A 23,581-nucleotide genomic window follows, 5' to 3' on the forward strand; every position below is an offset into this window, starting at 1 on the left:
CTTGAGAAAAAGTTTATTCGATCGAGTGTTTCACCATGGGGGCACCGATGTTTCTAGTCAAGAAGAATGACGGTAGCATGACGTTGTGTGTTGACTAACGACAACTGAATAAAGTTACAACTAAGAAAAAGTATCATCTTCCAAGAATTGATGATTAGATGAATCAATTGGTTGGTGCTTACATGTTTAGTAAGATTGATTTGCGGTCGGGCTATCATCAAATTTGTATGAAACTAAAAGAAGTTCCAAATACTGCATTCAGGACGAGATATGGTCATTATGAATATTTAGTAATGCCGTTTGGAGTGTCTAATGCGCCTGGTGTGTATATGGAGTATATGAGTAAGATTTTACATCCTTACCTAAATCAGTTTGTGGTTGTGTTCATCGATGATATCCTAATATATTCTAAGTCTGATGAAGAGTGTAACACCCCGATAAAAATAAGATAATTATTTAATTTAAGTTAATATTATATTTATTAATTTAATTAAATAATTGGAATTATTGGATTATTATTATTATAATTATTGGAATAATAATTATTGGAAAATATATATAAGTTGGAAATAAGAAAAAGAGTCCCATTTGGAAAAGAAAGGGTTTCACGTGAAAAGCAGAGAAGCGGCTGAAAAGAGGAAAAGGGCAAAGAGACAGAGCAAGAGGAAGAAGGTTGGAGAAGAGAAAAGCTTGAAGCTTAAAGATTCGCCGGATTAACTCAGGTAAGGGGGTTTATCGTCGTTTAATGGGTATTATGGGTTAACATGTAATGGGTAGTGATAAGCCATTGATTTGACCCTAATTGGGATGTTGAATGCTGAAAAATGGTGTTGGATAAGTTGTGTTAAAGCTGTAATTGACTCTGTAATTGGATGAGTCTTGATTTCCCGAAAGTGTAGCTTTTTACGGAATTGAAATCGGAGGTCCGGAAGTCCTCCAACGGCGGAAAATGCAGAGAATTCTGCATTCTGCTTCGTGTTAGCGCAGGAACAGCTTTCTGTCTTGCGTTAACCGGTTAACCCAGGGTGTTAACCGGTTAACACTGTTAGGAATTGTGAAGTATTGCTGTTTTGCTTGCGTTAACCGGTTAACCCAGGGCGTTAACCGGTTAACACTGTTGTGATTTGTGAAAATTGCTGTTCTGTTTGCGTTAACCGGTTAATCCAGGGCGTTAACCGGTTAACACTGTTGAGTTTTGCCAGAAAGCGTGTTCTGTGTTGCGTTAACCGGTTAACACTGTTGGAAATTGGAAAAATTGATATTTTAATGTGTGAACATAATTGGTGATTGGCCTATATCGGTGTGTGATATAGTAGGGATTATTTCCCGTTGTTTTGAGTAGGATAGGTATTAGTAGAGTGTGCTAATACTGTGATTAAATTATTTGGCATGACATGATATGATTATGTGATAAATATGCTGATGATGTGTGAAAATATGCATAATGTTGTGAATGTATATATTATGTATGTAATTGTGGATGGACTGTTTTATGGCTTAGAGTGTGAGCATATGTCCATTGTGGATTGTTGTTGATGTTGCATGCTAGGTGATTTGGCATAGCATAATGTGGCCTTTATGGTGGTAGCTAATTCCCATGGTGAGGAATTAGTGATGTTAGTCATTTTGGACTGTTGTTGATGTTTGCATGCTAGGTGATTAGCGTGCATAGCATGGCCCTTGGGGTGGTAGCTAATTCCCATGGTGAGGAATTAGTGATGTGAGTCACTAGGTCTCAAATGAGTGGGACTAGTGAGCTTGGTAGCCGTACCTGGATTTGGTCGGTGAAGTTGAACTATATGTTCACGAATAGTCGGTACCGCATGCATGGAGTCTCATTGCATAATGTATGTATGACGTATAATATGAATGGATGTATTCCAATATTATACGTGTGTTTTATGTTGGTGTTGAGTATGATGTTTGAGTTGATGTGCCGTTACTGAATGTGTGTTATGATTAGGGTGACGAAATGTGTTAAATTACTTAACATTGCATGATACTTTATAATGCTTATTATATCGATTGAGGAACTCACCCTTACAACTATTTTTCAGGTAACGAGCAGTAATTGAGTAGGAGCTAGTGCTTGGAGTCTAGTGTAGTTCCTTAGTGGGTCATGCTCTGGTAGATGTAACATCGGGATGGGATGTTTTAAATGTTTATTGTTGGTTGTGAACCAGTTTACATGTAATATGCTACATGTTTTGCATGATTGATTTAATCTCTATCCGCTGCGTATTGTGCAAATGTTTTATGTTTTGAATTAATAAAAGAGCATGACAGTTATCATGGTGAATGGTGTGAAGTAATTGTGTGACACCCTTAATTGCATATCTACTCTGATTGATATATGTTGTTATTTTAATTAAATATTTGGGGTATTTTAGAAGGGTGTTACAAAGAGCATGTGAAACATCCGAGGATGGTGTTGTAGACTTTGTGAGAGAGTAAGCTTTATGCTAAGTTGTCCAAGTGTGATTTATGCTTGAAAGAAGTGACTTTTATTCGGCATGTGATTTCTAGTGGTGGTACTACTGTTGACCCGTTGAAGGTTGATGTCGTGTTACAGTGCGAGAACCTAAAGTGTGTCATTAAGATCATAAGTTTTTTGAGTTTGTTTGGTTAATACATAAGGTTTATTGAGGGCTTTTCGAGTTAGCATTACCTTTGACTCAGTTAACTAGAAAGGGCCAAGCTTATGTTTGGGATGTTCCCTGCGAAGAGAGTTTTCAAGAACTCAAGAGGAAATTGACGATAATGCCAATTTTGATTTTGCCAAATCCGATCAAACCTTTTGTGGTGTATTGTGATGCTTCGAAGATGGGTTTATGTGGTGTGATAATGCATAATGGTAAAGTTATGGCTTATAATTTAAGACAGTTAAAGGTTCATGAGAGGAATCATCCTACACATGATTTAGAGTTGGCATATGTGGTGTTTGTGTTAAAAATGCGGAGGCATTATCTGTTTGGTTCCATATTGAAGTGTTAAGTGAGCACAAGAGTTTGACGTACTTATTCGATCATAAAAATTTGAATATGAGGCATAGAAGGTGGCTCGAAATTCTGAAGGATTATGATTTTGGCTTGAGTTACCATTCGGGTAAAGCCATTATTGTATCCGATGCATTAAGTAGGAAGTCCTTACATATGTCAATGCCTATTATTTGAGAATTGGAGTTGATTTAGAAATTCAGAGACATGAGTTTGATCTGTGAAGAGACTTCTAATAGTGTGAAGTTGGGTATGCTGAAGCTGACCAGTGGCATTCTTGAAGAAATCAGAGAAGGTTAGAAATCATATTTAGGATTGATTGATTGGTTGGTGTTAATTACTCAAGGTAAATGAGGTGATTCCATAATTGATGAGAATGGTGTGATGACATTCAGAGACATGGTTTGTGTACCAGATGTACCAGAACTTAGGAAGAGTATTATTGAGGAAGGTCATAGAAGTGGTCTGAGTATTTATCCTAGTCCCACTAAGATGTATCAAGATTTGAAGAGGATGTTTTTGTGGCCAGGAATGAAGAGGGAAGTAGCTGAGTTTTTTTACACTTGCTTGACTTGTCAGAAGTCGCTGGGTTTGATGTAACCGTTGAGAATTCCTTAGTGGAAATGAGATAACATTTCCATGGATTTTGTGACAAATTTACCGAAGATGACGAAAGGATGTGATTCCATCTAGGTTATTGTTGATAGACCGACTAAATTGACTCATTTCATTCTGATTAAGATCAGTTATCCTTTGCAGAAGTTAGTCGAGTTGTATATATAGAAAGTTATAAGTTTACATGGTATTCCTACAAATATCATGTCAGATAGAGATCTGAGATTCACATCAAGGTTTGGGCACTAAGTTGCGGTTGAGTTCTGCTTATCATTCACAAGCAGACAGTCAAATGGAAAAGACTATCCAATCCTTTGAATATCTATTGAGGGCTTGTGTGATATAACAAAGAGGTGCTTATGATAACTACTTAACGTTGATTGAGTTCACTTATAACATCCGTTTTCATTTAAGTATTGGAATGACACTGTTTGAGGTGTTGTATGATATGAGGTGTATGTCTTCTTTGTGTTGGTATGAATCAGGTGAGAGTGTATGGCTTAGAACTGAGATTATGCAACAAATCTCTGAGAAGATCAAGATGATCCAAGAGAAGATGAAAGCTTCGCAGAGTCTCTAAAAGAGTTACCATGATAAGAGGAGGAAAACACCTGAGTTCATAGAGGGAGATTGTGTGTTTTTGCAAGTTACTCTAGTAACTGGTATTGGTTGAGCTTTGAAGTCTTGAAAGATCATGTCGCGGTTCATTGGTCTATATCAGATCCTCCATAGAGTAGAAGAAGTTGCCTACACAGTTGCATTACCATCATTTATTTAAAATCTCTATGATGTGTTTCATGTGTCTCAGTTGAGAAAGTATATTCCTGATCTGTCTCATGTGATTCAAGTGGACGATGTGCAAGTTATAGAGAACTTGACCATTAAGACATGTCCTTTGAAAGTAGAGGATCGCGAAGTGAATCACTTGATAGTCAAGGAAATTGTGCTGGTGAAGGTGGTGTGGGGAGGACCTGCTGGTGGAAGCATGCCGCAGGAGCTTAAGAGTCAGATGAGAGAGTCGTATTCAACTATGTTTCCTTCAGGTAATTTTCGAGGGCGAAAATTCTCTAAGTGGGGGAGAGTTGAAACACCCCGAAATTTGATTAATTTATTTAATCAAATTATTCTTGTTTTTTACTTAATTATTCAATATGTGATACACTTTTAATTAAATATATTATGAGTTGTATGTGTAGGTGGTATATGGCGGGGTGTAGTGAGAGTATTTATGGGTTTTGGATAGAAATAATTAGAATTAATAGTTGTTTTTAATTAATTAAAATAAATAGAATAAAGGTTTTGGATGGAAAATATAAACTAAGAAGAAATAAGGGAAGTAGTGAGAATTATAAGAGGAGTTGGGCCAAAGTGTAATTAGTAAAAGGTTAAATTAGAATTTTAGAGATAAAAAGGGATTAGTTGAGCTTTTGAGGAGGGAATACATGAAGTTATAGTTTTGGAAAGAAATAGATGTTGGGACTTGAAGAGGGAATGACTCAATCCTCCAACCTTAATCAAATTCAAAATTTGCTTATAGGAATCTGAGGTAGGGGTGAGAAAGTGCTTTTATATTGGTGTTTTGCATGAAAAGGTAGAAGATGGACCCTTAACCTCCTTTAGGAATTGTGTGAAATCTATGAGTGCAACCTTCCGTTTAGATATGTTTTTAATGGTGCCAAATATTCTGTTGAGATATGTTTTGAATGATGTCAAAACTAGGAAATAAAGTTTATGTACATTGGACAGTATCATATGAGTTTAGTTGTGCATTTTAGTGTTCTTGCATTAGGAAGAATGTCAACATTATTGGAAATGGTTTGGGAAATATTTGTGTATCAAAATATTGTGTCGAGAATGAAAAAGTTGATTTTAAGTGAAAAATCCTCATTATAGATCGACACATACGACTACAGGTTGACCTATAAATGACTTTTTTAAACTTCAGGTTGACACATAGATGGTATAGGTCGACATGTATGATGTAGTATTAAAGTCTGTAGCTTCTATCTCATGTTCCGAGTCTTCAGGTCGGCCTATAGGCAGCACATAACCTTACAGATCGACACATGCTTCAAACAAGTCGACACATGACTTGAATAGGTCGATACATGACTCGTATAGGTCGACCTATTGATAATTTTTTTTGAAAAATTGCATTTGTTTCCATTCCTTTTGCTTTTTATGAGTCTTATACATATATATACTTAGTACATGCATCTTTCTCTAGTAAGGTTTCTAGAGTGAGTAAAACCCACATGAATCTAGGATTTCAAAGCATCTCATCATCTTCAATTGAATATATGCATACACACAATCAAACCACACATAATCATTTTTTAATTGGGTGCTATCTATATTAGGATTGATAACGACCAATTAGGTTTACTGTACAAAGAATATTAGGTTGAGATCTTTGAGGGATTCAAATAAGAAAACCGATGTGGGTTTTTCCTTAAATATCTTTAGGGTTTGAAGGTTTTGGACAAAAATGTGCAATTCAGATCCGATCGAGTGAAAACCTTGGGACTAGGTGTGTCGTAAAACGGAGTAGCGTGAAACGACTAATCATGTTGATAAATCTTAGGTTCAACAAGTATGCGACTGTGATTAATTCAGTCGGGTGAAAGACTTGAGACAATGAGGTCGTGCAAGGAAGTAGAAATAACATGTGAATTGAAGCGACATTGTTGGTGTTTTTATCAAGGTTTTTGGAGGTGCTAGAGTCAAAAACAAACTTAGGGTTTGTGGGATTTGATTTCTCATCTCTTGTATACATACATTTGCAAAGTAAGATTTATTGTATTAATATCTCAATTCAAATTTGAATTGATGGTAGACGTACCCATAACGAGGTCGATTGGGGAACTGCCTAAACAAATCCATGTGTACTCTCTCTCTCTCTCTCTCTCTCTCTCTCTCTCTTTTATTTTTCAGTTTGCAAACTGTTGATTACTTTGATCTTTTGACCAACATTGTTTGGATAATAATTTTTGAATCATTGGTCAAATTTGTATTGTTGTAGTAATCACACACTATTTAGTAGTGATTGAATTTCTAAGAACTACAAACACTATACAAACATCCAAACTTTGTTAATCACACACAAGGTGTTCGACAAATTGTTTCAACTAGTTTTATGTGTGTTGTTATAATTAGAGGTAGTCCTTTAATATAGTAGAGTATTCAATTTGTTGTTTAAAGTGTTGTTAATCAACTTGTGGATTATTATCATACCATTGACACCTTTACGCATATTCGGGCTATTCAATAGTAGATTCGGTTAGACGATTTTTTATTCGAAAAATATTCGAAACATGATTCCGCGTCATAAATTTTTCTAAATTAAATTTTCAAATACATTTTTAACTTGGGATATATTCACCTCCTCTAGATCTACGCCTATCGTATAATAAGTGGTATCATGAGCTCCGGTTGTTTCCGGTCTTAAGATTTTCTTATTAGATAATGGCTACCGAACCTAAATTGATGTATAATAGATCACCTTTTATCACCGGCAAATATTATGGCTATTGGAAAGCTTGTATGCGTATCCATATCAACTCGGTTGATGAGGGTGTATGTGACGTCATCATCAATGGTCCTAACTAAATTATAATGACCAATGGTAAAGGCGTCATCGTACAAAAACCTAAAGGTCAATGGAATGATAATGATAGAAAGTTGTGGTCACATGATTAGAAAGCACAAAATATTCTCATATGTGCTTTATGTGTTAATGAGTATTATCGTGTTTCTAATTGTGAAACCGCCCAAGCTATATGGGATGCATTAGATGTTGGCCATGAGGGAACTAAAGAAGTCAAACAAGCTAGGATAAGCATATTAAATCAAGAGTCTGAACACTTTCATATGAAGCACGGTGAAACTATTGTGGACATACAAAAGAGATTCACACATATTATCAATAGATTGAATGCTCTAGGTAATCCTATCTCTAATTCTATTGCTACTAACAAGGTTTTAAGATATCTTAATAGGGAATGGAAACCCAAGGTCATATCGATTAAAGAAGCAAATGATCTTAAAGCATCCAATCTTACTACTTTGTTTGGTAAATTGGAAGAACATGAACAAGAACTCACTTGCTTGGAAAAACATAAAAAAGAGTATGAAAAAAAGATGAAGAAATAGAAAGGTAAAAACAAGGAAGAGGTGACGAAGTCCATTGGTCTAAAGACTTCTAGTTTAAAGTTCTCAAATAGTGAGCTTAGTGATTGTGAAACTAAAGATGACAAAGACTCTGATGAAGAGGATATGAGGTTGTTCATCAAAAGGTACAATAGATATATGTGTAAACAAGCAAATAAGTACTCCGAAAAGAAGGATCATGGCAAATCCAGAAGGTTGACAAATTCCTCAAAGGAAGATGAGAGGAAGAAAAGTAAAGGGTAAAAATACATGCTACCATTATGGCAAAGAAGGTCACATTAGTTCGGAGTGTCCTATAATCATGAAAGAAAATGAAAAAGGTCATCACAAAAGATCCAATAATCCTAAAAGGGTTTATGTTGCTTGGGAAAGAGAAAGTGGCTCTTCAAGTGTAGAAAGTTCTAACTCAAGCGACGAATCAGCGAAGATGTGTTACATGGATAACAAAGGAAAGAAAAAGAATGTAAGTCCTTCTAAACCTAAATCTACTCATGAATTATCTTATTCTCAATTGCAAGAATCTTTTAAAAATCTACAAAGACAAGTCATAGAAGCTTTCAAAAAGCTTGCTTTAAACAAAAGAATTTTCTCTTATTTGCAAGCTAAAATGTTGGAAAATGAAAAAAATATGGAAGATCTAAGGAAATCTATGATAGATATTTTAAAAGATAAATGTGATGATAATATAACCTCAAGGCTTAGGTGTGAGACTTGTCATATTTGGCAAAAAGAGTCAAAAGATCTTAAGGCCATGTTGAACAAGGCTTTGCAACCCAAAGTCACTTTTGCTATTAACACTTCAAAATATGATATGCCTTCTTATAATCCTTATAGAATGTATAGTTGCGTTGAAAAGTGTTTGATTAGCAAAAGAGAATCTTCTCACAATGTCTGTTGTCATTATTGTTGCATGCAGGATTATACTATTGCAAAGTGAAACTTTATCAATGGTTTCCTAAATGCAACCAAGGTTTCACTAATCATCAAGGACCCAATAAAGATTGGGTACCTAACACTAGCCGTTGATCTTCCAGGATAAATGTATTGTCACTATAAAGAGAGTATGGGATCTCATTCGTGGAAGCTCAAGACATAATATTTGTAACACTTCTCTATTTCTTGACTTTGTGACAAGGAAATAGAATCTGTTACCAAAGAGGTTATCATTTAGTATTCTTTTAATTGGTAAAAGTGTATTAATTATTACTAATGTTTTCTATCCGAGAAGTGTCAGAAAATGTATTATTCTTAATGATGTAGGTTATCTTCGACAAGACATACTCAAGTTCGTAAAATTAGGGATTGATCAACCTAATATGAGAAAACATGAAGAGGAGCAAGATGATTATCATAATTGAACAAGATTGAAAGTCCAAGTATTAGGATGATCAACAAGTCAATGAGACTCTTGGGTACATCATTAATAGCATTCTCAAATACTTGTACAAATAGAAAATTGGTAAGAGCGTTTTGGTTTTATTTATGTTTGTGGCACTTGTTACGTTCATTCAACTTTCGTTCGAAAGTTTCTCGTGGAATGTTTGTGCATCATTCATCTTTCGTACGGTGAGGTAATATTGTTTCAACCCTTTTTCTTAGTTCGTAAGTAAGTATTTCTTTTACTTGTTTATCTTTCAAAGGTATATGATGAGGTATGTGTATGATATGTGTAATACTTGTTCACTTCCAAAAATTTCAATGCAACCATTATGTGTTTCATTTCATATGTTTATAGTGATTTTATACTAAATTTCATCATATGTGATCTATATCTTTTGCCATCTCATGCTTACTTTTGTGTTCGCATGTTAATTGCTTTCAAACAATCAAATCATTGCATATGCATAAGTCTCTTATTTATTAGTCATGCATAAGTCAATGTGAGTCATCAAAAATCATTTCATAAGTCATAAGTGTGGTTTTTGTCAAGTTTTGTCGATAATGTATCAACACATGGTCATATAGGTCGACACATAAATTGAAGCTTTGTATTTCTAAAAAATGCTTCAGGATGTGTTGACACATCTGTGGATAGGTTGACTTATAAAATGAACTTTTAAATTCTTTTGCTATTCGCTTCAGTATGTGCCGACACATAACCTCGATAGGTCGGCACATGACTTTAGAGGTTGACTTATTATCTTCTCTTTGGTCAAACACTTTTCATTTATCATACATGTATCCAAGCTCTCAACCTTCCTAGTTTCATCTCTGTTTATAAAAGTCATTTAATCTCATTAAATCTTGTTTGTCTCTCTCAACCCATTTCATCTTCATTCACATTTTCATAAAATCTCTTCTATTCATCTTATTTTTCCCTTTTGTTCTTTCAAAAACCCTCTTTTTACCCTAAGTCACAAAAGTTGTAAATTCTTACTTATTTTTGGATTATCTTCTCATCTTTGTGCGTTGTCGTGATTGTGTGTCTTGTTTGAGTGTGGGGATACTAAAAAATATTTCAAACTCATTCATTTTTCATTCAAACATTTCATCAAACACCTGGTGTGTGCATTTTCATTTCAATTTCCTCCACGACTTCAAAGATTCTAAGTCCAAAAGTGATGCTAAGGGTAAAAGCAAGGTTATTTACTCTACTACTACTGCTGAAAATCCATTCACTTTGGTTTCCAAGAAGTATGCCAAGGATTTTGAGTTAAAACATCAAACTCGTCTTATAGTGAAACAATTTATGTGGAAGCAGGTTATTGTTGGTTACCTAGATATACCTAATGTTGTTAAGCTTATTGAGCATCAATAAATTGACTATTTCCTTCAACTTGGTCAGGATTATAATGGGGATCTTATTTGTGTATTCTACTAAGGACTACATGAAAAACAAGGTTCTTGCTTCAGTTTTTCTATAGGTAAAAAAAAGTCTACCAATTTACCAATGATTTGTGGAAAACTTTGTTTGCTATTACTATGGGTGATGCTAATGCAGATGACGAGGTTAATCAATTGGTAACTGATCTTTACGCTCATGTCAATTTTGATTGGAGTGTTCATACGAATGAGTTGCTCAAGGCTCTTCGTGCCGAGGACTATTATGATCCTATTACCACCGATCATTTGAAGATGGTGCCGAGAATTCTTCCATGGGTGGTCTCTCATATCATGAGGCTAAAGAATGACGAATTTTCGAGAATTGACAATGTTGAGATTCATTTGGTATACATTATGCCGCACATGGTCAAAATTGAATGACCTCACTACTTTGTATTTCGTATGTTCTCTATCAAAAAATGCAACAAGGGCATATCTTTATGCTATCCCTCTATTATTTCTAAGATTCTAAACTACTTTGACATTGGCTTGCCAAATATTACCTAAAAATATCCTCGTTCATCTCAAGAATCTTCTCACCGTACACTGGTTAACATGAACTATTTTTGGGACGTAAATCGTCAAGTGTACTATCTACGCTTGAGTAAGCATGGCAGGAAGGTGTGCAATTTTAATAATCCCATTGAGTCTGATGAGGATGCATCTGAAGCTCACATGAATGATGAGCAAACCTATGGGGGTTCATCATGATGTTACGGAAGGAGATGCTGTAATGCATGATGCTCCTCGTGGTGATGATCATGGTGCATGTTTTGGTACTAATTATGTTGATACTACCTCTATTATGACTATGCTTCAGGATATGCAAATGAGACAAGACGAGAGATATACTGAGGAGTGCAAATGGCGAGAGACCTTTGAAGTTGCATAAATGGAGTCGTTCTGTATGATGCAGTAACACATGGCTATTCAAGATTCCAACTTCGAGGCTTTTGCTTTATATGTGACTGAGTCTTTGGTGTCCTTACGGACTGATATGAATGTTAATCATGTTGATGTTCTGGACATGATTAATCATTTAATTTCAGCCCAGGAAGTGGATTCTGCGCATTATGAGAGGTTCTATCGTGAAATGTGTGATTTCTTGGATTCTCAGTATCGCAGTGAAGGACAAGGATGGCATAAGGGTGTCATACCCCAAATCCCCCCCCCCCCTTTTCATATTTTCATTTAATCCTTGACTTGGGAATCATATGTATACATTCATGGTTCATTTATATGCATCATTCATTCAACAAGTTAATCATTATAGATTCAAAGCTCTTGGCTTGCAAAGCTAGGGTTTTTATGTGGATCAAAGCTTAAAGGCATGGCTGCGCTATTCATCTGATCATAGGGGATATGAAACCCTAATTGCTTGGTATTTGAAGCATGGATTCAATAAGACCTCAACATGGCATTCCTTAGGGGCCTCAAACCCTAATTCCCATATGACTTGGTTAAGGGGCCTTACTGGTTGTTCTCTGGGCCTTATCTTGGACATTAAATCATAATTGGGGGGCCCATGCATTAGGAACTTGTTTATAGAGCTTCATGCTTGATTCAGAGATCTTGATTATAGGGTATGCATCATGAAACCCTAGTCAGGGAGATTTTGCCATAGTGCACCTTGTTGGTTTGACTTTTCATCTTATGCTTATTGTAAACCATCATTCATTGGATAGAAGTGTTTTACTATAATATCATGCATCATCCATTATCCACATGCTTACATGGTGAATATTTCATCTGATTCAAGTCTTGGCTCAAGCATCCATATGTGTAGATGGTCAGGGATGACTTATTCATTCAAGTATTGGTTCCATTGATTTATTTATTATTGCTTAAACATCATCCATTATTTCATTTGAATCGTGTCTTGTTTATATTACAAATCATGTTAAAACTATAATTTAAGATTCACAATTGACTTTGGTCAACTATTGACTATTTGGTCAACCAAGTTGACCAAAGTCAACCATTCATTCAAAGGTCCATTTAATTTTGGTATCATCGATCATTCACATTTGGTTTAAGCAATGTAATTCATTAACCATTAATATCATTCTTTCCATTATTTGGTGCATTCAAGTCAAATTCAGTTTTCATGACTCATTCCATTCATAAAAGTTTCATACATACCAATTCAACTTTCAACGCGTTCAAAATATAACTTTCATTTATAGGAAATTCATGTACATAATCCATGTTAATACCTTACACATTACAAATGAGAAAATCCAAAAAAACCAAGTTCACATACATTTGACCAAGGTAAAACTTATCATAAGTATCGTCTAGATGTTAAAGGTGCTAATACCTTCCCCTCGCATAACCGACTTCCTTACCCAGTTTCTCTTTCCTCGGGTTTTATCGATGTTTTCCTTTTCCTTCGAGAATAACTAAAGTTCGATGGCGACTCTGTTATACGTTCGAGCGCGCGATGTGTTCGGGTATATTTCCACTAGATTTAAAGGATATGCCAAGAGGACGTGGGAGAAGATAAAGTGGTGCTAGAGTGATGTGTTGTGATAGTGTCTAGGTTTATTTTTTGTCTCTTATTGTCATTATGCATTTTGTCAAATCATGTGCGGAGTCCTTATGCATTTGCATTTTGTATTATGGTTTGTTTTACTTTTGGTTTATGTATTGACAATTACTACTTAACTATTTGAAGTTTAGACAATGATTGTTCCATGGTTGTTGTGTTAAATGGTTATGGTTATTGTTTTAACTTTGTTTTGTTTATTGATCTTGTGTGATTTCATATATGATGAATATATGTGAGCACATTTCTTATATTTGCAACTGCCTCTATATTGTATATTGAATATGCGATACTATTAATATGTGCTTTGTCTCTTTTTGATGCTGTCCAAGTGGAAGAAGTATATAATTCACACATTTAGGGGGATATTTCCATGAATAATCCATGAACAAGAACACATCGTCTCAAGTTTTGCCATCATCAAAAAGGGGGAGTATGTGAGTGCATCCTCCTGTTTAGATATGTTTTGAATGATGTCAAATCTTACGCTGAGATATGTTTTGAATGATGTCAAAACTAGGAAATAACGTTTATGTACATTGGACGGTATCATCCAAGTCTAGTTGTGGATTTTAACGTTCTTGCATTAGGAAGCATGTCAACATTATTGGAAATGGTCTGGAAAACATTTGTGCATCAAAATATTGTGTTGAGCATGAAAAACTTGATTTTAAGTGATAAATTCTCATTATAGGTCGACACATACGACTATAGGTCGACCTATAAATGACTTTTTTAAACGTCAGATCGACACATATATGGTACAGGTCGACACATACGCTGCAGTATTAAAGTCTGTAGCTTTTGTCTCATGTGTCGAGTCTTCAGGTCGACCTATAAGCATTACATAACCTTACAGGTTGACATATGCTTCCAACGGGTCAACACACGACTTGAATAGGTCGACACATGACTCATATAGGTCGACATATTGATAATTCTTTTTGAAAAATTGCATTTGTTTTCGTTCCTTTTGCATTCCTTTAGCTTCTTATGAGTCTTACAAATATATATACTTGGTACATGCATCTTTCTCTAGTAAGGTTTCTAGAGTGAGTAAAACCTACATGAATCCATGATTTCAAAGCATATCATCATCTTCAATTCAAACTATGCATACACATAATCAAACTACACATAATCATTTTTTGATTGGGTGTCATCTAGATTAGGATTGATAACGTCCAATTAGGTTTATTGTACCGAGAATATTGGATTGAGATCTTTGAGGGATTCAAATAATAAAATTGAGGTGGGGTTTTCCTTCAATATCTTTAGGGTTTGAAGGTTTTTAACAAGATTGTACAATTCGAATCTGATCAAGTGAAAGCCTTGGGACTGGGTGTGTCGTGTAAGGGAGTAGCGTGGAACAGTGGATCATGTTGACAAATCTTGGGTTCAACAAGTGTGCACTTGGGATTAGTTCAGCTGGGTGAAAGCCTTGAGACAAGGAGGTCGTGCAAGGAAGTAGAAACAACAAGTGAATGGAAGCGGCATTGTTGGTGTCTTAATCAAGCTTTGTTCAAGGTTTTGGGAGGTGCTAGAGTCAAGAACAAACTTAGGGTTTGTGAGATTTGATTTCTCATATCTTGTATACATACATTTACAAAGTAAGATTTATTATATTAATAACCCATAGCTAGATCGATTGGGGAGCTGCCTAAATAAATCCTTGTGTACTCTCTCTCTCTCTCTCTCTCTCTCTCTCTCTCTCTCTCTTTTATTTTTTGATTCTCAAATTGTTGATTGCTTTGATCTCTTGATCAACATTGTTTGGATGATAATTTTTGAATCATTTATGAAATTTATATTGTTGTAATAATCACATACCATTTGGTAGTGATTGGATTTTTAAGAGCTATAAACATTATACAAACATCCAAACTTTGTTAATCGCACATAAGGTGTTCGACAAATTATTTCAACTAGTCTTTTGTGTGTTGTTATAATTGAAGATAGACGTTTACTATATTAGAGTATTCACTTTGTTGTTTAAAGTGTTGTTAATTAACTTGTAGATTATTATCATACCATTGACACCTTCGCGCATATCCGGGATATTCAATAGTAGGTTCGGTTAGACGATTTTTGATCCAGGAAATATTTGAAACTTGCTTCTGCACCATAAAATTTTCTAAATCAAATTTTCAAATAAATTTTTAACTTTGGATCTATTCACCCCCTATAGATATAGGCAAATCGTCTAACAAAATCTATTATGAGTTATTATTGTTGCATGCTAATCCTAAAATTGATGATTGAATGTGTTGTTATCTAATTTTCGTGACTAAATTCGTGTGTGTGTAATTTTGCTTATGTCTATATGATATATGCCATTGTTGAAGTTTTAAAGGTTTGAAACATAAACATGAATTTCATAAGTGGTATAATTTTCTAGATATTATAGGATGATTGAGAAGCCAAAAATTGGAGTTTCAAGTGAAATCCCATGTCTGTTTCGTGTTTCTGCAACCTGGTGTAGGGTGACGGGCATCAACCAGATGACATGTTGACCGTCACGCACCTAAAATAGCTATGACAGGGAGACCGTCATGGTCTTCAGGCTTGATTTTACAAGTCGGTTGTCATTGGAATTGCGGGTTGTGAATTTTAAGTGGATGACGGGCATCATCTTGGTGATAGGCTGCCCGCCATGCTGTCAGAATGGGCGATTTTGTCTGAGTTCGTGTAGTTCGAGTTGTCGGTTAAAATTTTAATGTTGTTTTATAGTTGATTAATAATTGGCTACTGTTTGGTTGTGTTGATGTCGTTAATGAATTATTGTGAGCTTAATTAATCGGGGTGAGATTATCATTATTGAATGATAGTTGAATTACTTAAATGTTGTTGTTTACATGGTGTAACAATTGTATGGAATGCATATGATGTTGTTTTGTGACTTTATATGATGTGAAAATGACTAGTATTGCTGTAAGATGCATGGTTATATGGTGATTAATTATGTATTGTTGACACGATGATAAATAGTTTATAAGGGAGAACTATTTGTATGCTTGTATGCATTATTGTTATGATTGTTGAATAGTAGTCCAGAAGGGGGAATTACTATTGCGTGTCAATGCATGTTGGTTATAGTCAGAATGAGGACTGCAATCATTATTATTGTTCTTGCATTGATTTGTATTGACATGCTTTATTGTGCCGTGTCGTTTAAACAGGTATGTATGCTAGTTTAGAAGGGGAGACTAGTGGCTTGTCCCAGACTTGGAAATGGGGGCTTAGAGCTCAAAAGGGAGGGCTCATGAGTTCAGAAGGGGGGACCCAACTCCTAAGAGAACCAAATATTGAGTTGGTACCACATGCATAGTGTTACATTGTGTTGTGAGTTTCATTGCATATATGTTTATAGTGTTATGGAATATGTGTTAGATTGTGATGATATTGATTGTGTATTGAATGTATGTTATGTTGTGTGTTTATCTACCCTTGCAATCTTTACACTTTTTTATGACGAAGTTTATTTCTCACTCCTTTTGCTTAATGTTGTCCACCATGGACATCTTGCAGATAATCAGAAGTAAAATTGTTGTTGTGTGTGGAAGGTGGCTTATTGGAGCTATTCTTCATTTACTTATCGTTTATCTCAATTTAGTGGTTTTAATGCTCTGATCTTGTAACATCGTGAACAAGACGTTTTTACTATGTTTTGAGTTAATGCTGAATTATGTGGTTTATAGTCTAATACTTTTTTTGCGAAATTTAATTTTGAGGTTGTTGTGATCTAGTTTTCTGCTACTTGTTGTTAAAATGTGTTGATGAGTTTTGGATGGTTGTCGTAGTGACACCTTAAATTACCGATTAAATCTTTTTATATAAGTTTCGGGTTGTAGGGTGTTACAACCCACACAAGGGGTGTAGGGGATCAGGAGATGTTAATTAAGGGGGCATGACCCTTCATGCAGAGACACACCCATTAGGGCTAGGAAGTGCGACTCAAGAAGATGCAACTGCTGGAGAAAAGGTGTATCACTTGGAGCCAAACAACATCAAATTTGAAGCAACTACAAACGAAGACATTCATAACCATAATAATTAATTGTGTCAATTAGGAACACATGTTAGATACAATATAAATATAAACAAATCAGATTAAAAAAATATACGATATAAATTAGAAAGAATCTAAATTGTGAAAAGACAAACTCTCAAAAAACAATATTATTACAAAAAGAATATTTGTATAACATTTTGTTTCATCTTTTCATTTAAATTCCTCCTTATCCAAAAACATACAATTTTTCCTGTCCTACTTATATAAAGGATTACATAAAGGAGACTTGGAGTCCGAAATGTTAGTTTACAAGAATTGAAACTAAACATAAAATTTATAAAAATTAAAACTAAAAGATATTGTAACTATATAAACTAAAACCATTTTTTAAAATAAAAAATACATGTTGTATATCACTTTTGTTTATTTTATTAAAAAATAATTTTTGTTATACATTATAATCATTATTATAAGTAAGTTTAATTTATTTTTAGTATATTTGATCATTAATAAATCTAATCCATATATAATTCAGATACATTAATTATTAAATAAATAAATAAATAAATAAATATTATATATAGTAACAACAATATATAATATGAAATAATAATAGTAATAAAAATAGAGTTAAATCATTTAAACAAATTTAAATTATAAAATAAAATATATAATACAATTTAAATTAGTATATGTTTCTGACAATATTTTTCCTTTTTAATCTGTCATCTTAACTTATAAATATTTATGTCCTAACTTCTTAACTAACAAAAATATATAAAAAAGCATTGAAATAAAATATTATCTTTGAATAAGTTTAGATGGTTGATCTCCAAAATGTAATATAGGTAAATATAATAAATAATATAATATAATTCTTTTTATTAGGTGGTTTTGTGACTGAAAATTATTATTTAAAAATAAATAAGTAGAATATCATGTATACTTAAGAAAATTAATTTTATAAATATTTAGATATTTAACTAAAGTTAAAAAAAAAACAAATTTGATACTGACATTTATTAAAGTGGCGATAAAGAAATAAATGTTGTCATACGTAATTTTAAATTTAGAGTAAATGTTGGTAAGGAAATAAATCATCGCATATGCAATTTATAGAAAGGTGTGATCTCTTACGATCTAACTTTTCACACTAGTCATACGACGTCGTATTGAGTCGTGAAAAGGCAATCCCGTGCGTCTTGAAATTTGGAAAGAGAAAATCGAAAGTTTCGACTTCACCACTGCACTCTACTGTCGTTATTTATTCACTCTTTCCATTTATACCCCCCATCCTCACCGTCATGTAGATCAGAATCGCTTATTTCTTCACAATCCAATTTTTCTCGTTTCGTTGCTTTATTTTCTCAGGTAACTAACTCTCTACACCTTCAATTTTATTTGATGTTGTATTTTTGTAAGGATTTGGAATTTCAGTAACAAAAATATGTTTGAAAATTATAGCTTGAAATATAGATCTGTTGAGATAAACAGCTTAATTAAGTGTTTATTATATAAGTGCTTATCTATAAGTTATTTGCATAACAAAATATCAAGTAAAGTCTAACTGTTTTTACATAAGCTATAAGCTGTTTTCGTTTTTGAAAATAAGTTGAGAACAGTGTATAGACATGTTCTTTTTTTGAGATAAGCCTTGGATTCCTTCTGAAATATCTTCAATTTTGTGGATGATTTAGATCTATGATGTGAAGCTGATTGAATTCAGGAATGAAAAGTATCTGTTGAAAACTGTTCTTTAGAAATTAGTTTCGTGTTTTTTAGGGTAATTTTAACCAAGTGCAGAAATTTGATAGCATTTTGTTTTGAGTTGTCATGTGAAGGAGGCAATTTGTCTAGTTTTAAGAATGTAAGTATATTGTTTGGAATGGTATGTTATTTATGGTGCTGTTATGATAAGAGTAAGACTATATTGATTTTAAATATTATGATCTCTTGAATAAGTCGAACACAGTTAAATTTCCTTCAGCTCAGTTAGTTCTAGGTAGCTAGAATTGAGTTCTGGAAGTTTACTATGCCGTTACTGCCTGTATTACGCAGAGGATATTGATTTTGTATGTAGATGCCATAGACGATTCTTAGATATATTTAGAATATAAAGTAGTCAATCCCGGATAGCGGAGCGGAGTGGCCGACCCTAGAAATGGGACAGTGGGATAACATATAGCGGGATGACCGCTATTTAATCATTTTTTAGATATATTACATGAATAATAATTATAAACATATGAAGTGAGAGAGGTGAGGAAGGAGCTTGCGATTTTCCTTTGGAATGGCTGCAATGCAGAAACAATGGTGAAGGAAGGTTAGGGATGAGTCTCAACTCAAATCTGATTGAAAAATCCAAAACTACCCTTAAAACGTTCTAAATTTAAGAGGGATAATTTCGGTTTTTCAGAGGGGAAAAGAATAGCGGGACAAAACCCGCTCTGGGCCGGGAAATGTTCTGCCTCCGCTACTCCTATTTACCCTATAGCGCCTGCCATAGTGTTCTGCACTACTAAGGCTCTTCCCATAGCGGCCGGCCTCTGCTCCGCTATAGCGGGATATCACCGCTATTAGCCACTATTGACTGCTCTGATATTAATATTGAATATCAGCTCTCTTTTTACCTTGGCTTACATTATTGTTCACACTGCCTTGGAAACTTTTGGATATGCCTCCCTCAACCGTTAAATCTCGAACTATTACAACAATCCACGTGTCTCAATCAATTGCCTAAAACACGCATGCATTTTTCTCTTTACAAGTAGTCAAATAGAATTTGCAAATGAACCTCGGCATCAAGCTATAAACCGTCTCTTGATTTTAATTGCATTTATAGAGTAAGAAGATTCTTTGCTTTTTATAAACAGTAGTTATTAGGCCATATGAGGTTGTTTTCCCTACTTCTCTATCATCCAGGATGAAGCTAATCAATACACTTCAATTTTGAATCTAAATGTTTCCTATCAATAGAGAAACAGTAATCATATGTCAAAAGGTCATTGTTACAAAAAATAGAATTTAATTCAGTTTTATTTCTGCATAATGAGTAGTATCTGTCACTGCAGAATGGGTTTTTGTTGCATTTGTTAGAACAAAAAACCTTATAAAGCAAAGCATTTTAGCCACATGTGAGTTGGCTGTAAATAACTGCCGTCTTTGTGGTAGCGTCATGCCATGGGTATGATTGTCGTTAAAGGTTATCACAGGGTATGAGCACATAAGACTAAGGGAGTAGGACAGAAACCTTTCCCTCTTTGTCAAAGTTCTAAGCTTTAGTCATTTGGGTATATAAGGGGGAAATAAAATTATATTAATCATATTAATGTAATTGATATCTTGGATATTATTCCAGAAGATAGAATGGTAATATTTATTTATTATAGTACTAGGATTGTATGCAGGATCGCGAGTTGACTTGCGTCTGAGTTGACATTCCAATCACATTGCGGCGTGCTGAATCGTAGGTAAGATCGTATGGTGAAACTCGGTACACTTGCCCGAGTTGGAAATGTGACTCGTTTCCATTCTGCAGATGCGGCACTTCTGTTTTAAGGTTTTTTTTAAGAAAAAACCCGAATTTTCTAAAACAGGCTTGGATCGGATTGGGTTTTATTAAATACTGATTTATTCTTTTTTATTAAAATAGAAATTCATAAACACACGATCAAAATAACTCTTTTTAAACCAAAATGTATCGTATCTTGCAAAATATTCCAACTTTCGTGATTGCAGCCTAAACTCAACCGTTACCAAAGTATTCTAGCATAAATTGTCTTTCTTCCATTATTGTTCCTCTTCCTGGTTAAACAGAATTACTTCCTCTTTCACATTTCAGCTTTCTCTACCGATAGTAGGATCTTACGATCCGTGTTACGATTCCTGAGTTACGATTTTTGAATCCTCTATTTGTTCTGTGTAAACTCTTGAGTTTTTAAACATTGAGTACTAGACACTTAATCCTAATTAAATAAGGAAACACATAATAAAAATAAGGAAATATATAAGCTAAATCCAAGAAATAATGTAACATATTTTATGATAGAACAATGATATGGTGAAATACCTTTCAGAGATTTTAATAATGACTAAGCTATCAACATCTAATTGACTAGGATGTTCTCATTCTAGTTAGAGATATCTCAGGGAGTGTTATGTTGGTACTGTTCTTATTATGTTTTAATGCTAGTAACTAAGTTATTCATTAGTTTTCTGGCAGTTATAGTAAACTTTGGAAATCGGCTTCTACTACTCAGTTATTTAACACATGAAGTATGCCATTTTCTGCCGTTTTCTTTTTGTTTCTGTTTTGGTTTCAATTTATTCCTACCTCTTATGATATGGTTTTAATAAAATCCATGCCTTTACTTTTTCTGGAGTGATAGTAATAACTTTTTATGAAATTGTTGATTTAATTCTTTGTTTATTTTAAAACTCTTTCTTTAATGTTTAATTTTAGTTTGACACGAGTCTTTTTTTAGGAGCCTTACATTACACGCAAATAAGAAATTATGCATCTTATATATGTTGGCCTAAAATTGAGTTTAATATACATCGGGATAGGAATCTAGATGGATACAACTAACGAAATAAAGGGCGATTATGCCCCCCTCAGAGATCCAGAGCACCCACAATTGGGAAGATTTGACAAGCCACTTCCATGTTTTGGCTGCGGTATTGGATGGTTCTCGTAAGTTGTTTCGTAAAGATTCATATTTCTCAATTCTTTAGCCTTCATAGTTTGATGATTGAATCTTCTCCTCTTTCCTCCCTTTTGTTTGGCAGTTTTCTGCTAGGATTTGTATGCCCATTGACGTGGTATTATGCTACAATTCTCTACTTTGGAAATTACTATCATAAGGATCCAAGGGAACGTGCTGGACTCGCCGCATCTGCAATTGCTGTAAGTGTTGTACTTAAGAGCAAGTTTACATTAGTACTCCCTCTTTTTCAATCTCAGTATTTTATTTTATAATTCTCTCGAAAAAATAAAAATATAGCGTAATTACATTTTATTCTCTCTAGTTTAGACCACATGTGATTTTGGCCTTTCAAGTTTTTTTCTTAATCTATTGAGTCCGTCTACTCTAAAATTTAAGAAAATATAGTCCTATTGTGAATTTTATTTTGGTAAACCTCGTAAAAAAAATTTTTATTACAACTTTTGGAGGTTTATGATGGATTTGAGATATAAAATACTTTAAAGTTTATAAGTTGGAAATTAAGTGAAATTTATATAAAGTTTAAAGGGTTTTGTAAAAGGTAAGATAAAGAATTAAAGAGGTGTAATATTTGCAATCTTTTTATTGATTGAAATTTGGTATTTTAATTGGGGAATTGAGTAGAAAATGTGAAAAGTAATTTAATTGATTCAGTTTTATGTAAGTTTTGAATTAGATTACATGAACTGAGACTTCATATAAATGAAAAGTGATGGAAATATTTAATTGTAACAATTGAAAAGTGGATGGACTAAATTCACTCAAAAAATAGAGGACCAAAATTGCACAGGTATAATAGAGGACTAAAAACACAACTATGCAAATAAAAAGTATACATGCCATATGTCATAATTGAATGGAAGCATTCAAGCATATACTGTGTTTTTTTTGTATCTGGCATACTGTTTTGTTTTTCTCATGGAAGTGAATAAGTGACTACTCTTTTTTCTCTCAAATTTTGCTGATATTGCAGGCTCTAATCTGCACAATTACTGTGGTGATAACAATAGCTGTTATCTTCTTGTAACTTTACTGTCAACTATCAACTAACCTGAATGTAATCAATTAGCCGAGAAAAAGAAAAGAAAATGAAAATAGCTTCTAATTTCAACTTCTACAAAAGGAAAGCAAGGTTACGCACATGGTAGATCAAGTTTTTGGCATGCAAAGCTAGTTCAGTTCCATTTTATGGGGCTTAAAGTCCTGCTGCATCTATTACCTTATTATATAGGTTTGTGCATGTATACAAAGAATGATGTGACAAAGGTTGTTGTTTTCATTAACGTATCTTTGGGATTGCCAAATAGTAGCTGCTTACTTGCTATCATGCATTTGTTGAAAAATTGGAAAAAAAAAAGAAAAGATCCGTTGTTTTCTGGCTGGGTTGTGCTGTCCTTTATTTTATTTTTTTGGAAATACTCGTCTCATGTGTGCCCCATACCTCCGAAAGTCTAAAAAAATGCTCTTATTGAAGTCTGGAGATGCATCTTCGGACGCATTTAAAACCACATCAGTGCTCGTAATTGAGCCACACACTCGAAGATGTATATTTTTTTCGGGGTGAATCTGGAGATGTATCTCGGTAAAACTTCCTGAAAGTATTTTAAGCTATTAAAAGCTGGAGATATTTCAGACATCAATGATGCATCTCCAAAAACCTCCTAAATGCATTCTAAATAGTAACATTTTCATA

General features: G+C 34.0%; 1 protein-coding gene across 2 annotated transcripts; it reads left to right on the top strand.

The window, feature by feature from the left end:
- The first annotated feature begins 18,273 nt into the window (after positions 1-18,273).
- LOC127076325 (60S ribosomal protein L18a-like protein) lies at positions 18,274-23,264 on the top strand. Of its 2 annotated transcripts, none has more exons than XM_051017944.1 (4): positions 18,274-18,535; positions 21,731-21,857; positions 21,953-22,070; positions 22,862-23,264. In XM_051017944.1, exons 2-4 carry the CDS (start codon positions 21,739-21,741, stop codon positions 22,913-22,915), a joined length of 291 nt encoding a protein of 96 aa, XP_050873901.1. In that variant the 5' UTR covers positions 18,274-18,535; positions 21,731-21,738; the 3' UTR covers positions 22,916-23,264. The 2 variants fall into 2 exon arrangements, with proteins under 2 accessions (XP_050873901.1, XP_050873902.1); XM_051017945.1 differs by having other exon boundaries at positions 18,294-18,535; positions 21,649-21,857.
- Positions 23,265-23,581: the final 317 nt, after the last annotated feature.

This window comes from Lathyrus oleraceus, chromosome 4 (assembly GCF_024323335.1).
Source record: "Lathyrus oleraceus cultivar Zhongwan6 chromosome 4, CAAS_Psat_ZW6_1.0, whole genome shotgun sequence".
NCBI lineage: Eukaryota > Viridiplantae > Streptophyta > Magnoliopsida > Fabales > Fabaceae > Lathyrus > Lathyrus oleraceus.

Bases quoted from the DNA above. Each gene is read 5' to 3' on its own strand.
- LOC127076325 (XM_051017944.1), top strand. From the start codon at position 21,739: ATGGATACAACTAACGAAATAAAGGGCGATTATGCCCCCCTCAGAGAT. The intron at 21,858-21,952 runs GTAAGTTGTTTC...TTTGTTTGGCAG, and splicing joins TGCGGTATTGGATGGTTCTC to TTTTCTGCTAGGATTTGTAT. The intron at 22,071-22,861 runs GTAAGTGTTGTA...CTGATATTGCAG, and splicing joins TCGCCGCATCTGCAATTGCT to GCTCTAATCTGCACAATTAC.